Source organism: Aureococcus anophagefferens (genome assembly GCF_000186865.1).
Source record: "Aureococcus anophagefferens unplaced genomic scaffold AURANscaffold_892, whole genome shotgun sequence".
NCBI lineage: Eukaryota > Pelagophyceae > Pelagomonadales > Pelagomonadaceae > Aureococcus > Aureococcus anophagefferens.
In genome coordinates, this window is record NW_008706141.1 from 1 (window position 1) to 1,478 (window position 1,478).

The following is a 1,478-nucleotide window of genomic DNA, read 5'->3' on the forward strand; positions in this document are numbered from 1 at the left end:
TCCGCGGCGACGGCGCCGCGGCCGCGGCCGCGCGCGGACGACGGCGTCGCCGCCGGCGGCGCCGCCGGCGGCGGCGGCAGGCTCCGCTTCCGCGGCGCCGGCGGCTCGAAGTCGGAGTCGGAGCCGCCGCTGCTGGGCTCGTCCTCGGAGACCTCGGCGTCGCTCGCGTCGCCGAGCTCGGCGCCGTCGGGCTCGACGGCCGCGTCGCGCGGCGGCGGGTCGGCCATGACGACGTCGGGGCGCGCGGGCTCGGGCGCTCCGAGGGGCACGGCGGCGGCCGACGGCGCGGCGCCGCCGCCGCCGTCGCCGTCGAGCTCGATGTGCTCGAGCGCGTCGCTCAGCCGCGCGACGCGGCCGAAGCCGGGCGCGCGGTCGCCCGCGGCCTCGTCGAAGGCCGTGACGAGGCGCCGCGACGACGGCGCGGCGACCTCGCCCGCGAGCGCGGCCTCGTCCGCGGGCGCGGCCTCGTCCGCGGGCGCCGGGGCCGCCACGCGCAGCGCGGCCGGGGCCGCCACGCGCAGCGCGGCCGGGTGCGCCGGCGCCAGGTTCTCCGCGTGCGCCAACACCGTCGTCTCGTCCCCCTCGAAGAGGACCGTGACGACGTCGCCGCCGTCGCCCGGGTCGCCCGGGACGACGGCGACGACGATGCCCCGGCGCTCCGCGTTGTCCGCGAAGACGCCGAGGCCCGCGCGGACCTCGTCGCCGCGCACGAAGTGGCCGCGCGCGCGCGCCGCGGCGGCCTCGAAGGACGCGGCCTCCGGCGCCGGCGCCGGCGTCGCCGCGGGGACGGCGGCGCCGCCGGCCCCCGACTGCTCGAGGTCCGGCGCGCGGCCGCGGCCGAGCGGCGGCGGCGCGCCGTCGGCCGCCGGCGCCAGGTTCTCCGCGCGCGCGCGCGCGCACATCTTGTCGCCGTGGGGCGCGCCGGCCTCGGCGAAGGCGAGGGGCGCGTCGGCCTCGGCGAGGGCGCGGGGCGCGCCGGCGCCGGTCTCGGCGGCCGCCGCGAGCAGCGCGAAGCCGGCGAGGAGCGGGAAGGCGCGGCCCTCGCGTTCCTCGTCGAGGTCGACGACCTCGACGATCTGGAAGTTCCAGGGCGGCGCCTCCGGCGGCGCGGCCGCGGCCGGGCCGCGGGACCGCGACCGCGGCAGCGGGTCGGGCTCGTAGACGACCGCCGGCGCCCGCCGGTCGCGCTGGACGCCCGCGCGGCGGAGGACCTCGCTCGCGCCGAGCGCCTCCGTGGGGAGCGGCGCGGGGCCGAAGGCCGCGAGCGGCGGCGCCGCCGTGACGCCGACGAGCGCGAGGATCTCGGCGGCGGCGCCGCGGTTCGCGAAGATGGAGCGGATCGTCGCGCCCGGAAGCGCTTCCGTGGTCGCCACGAGGGGGCGCGCGCGCCGCGGGTTGATGTCCTCGCCCGTCTCCTCGAAGACGATGGCGATGTCCTTCTTGTCGAACGCGCGCGCCGCGGCCTTGGCCGCGGCGCC

At 82.3% G+C, this 1,478-nt stretch overlaps 1 protein-coding gene across 1 annotated transcript in view; it reads right to left on the bottom strand.

Annotated features, from left to right (window-relative positions):
• Window positions 1-39: 39 nt before the first annotated feature.
• AURANDRAFT_69083 (hypothetical protein) overlaps window positions 40-1,478 on the bottom strand; it is a gene marked incomplete at both ends in the record, with an annotated part of 3,895 nt that continues 2,456 nt past the window's right edge. Inside the window, one exon of the mRNA XM_009044832.1 lies at window positions 40-1,463. Coding sequence (XP_009043080.1) covers window positions 40-1,463 — 1,424 coding nt within the window. The remainder of the gene's footprint in view (window positions 1,464-1,478) is intronic.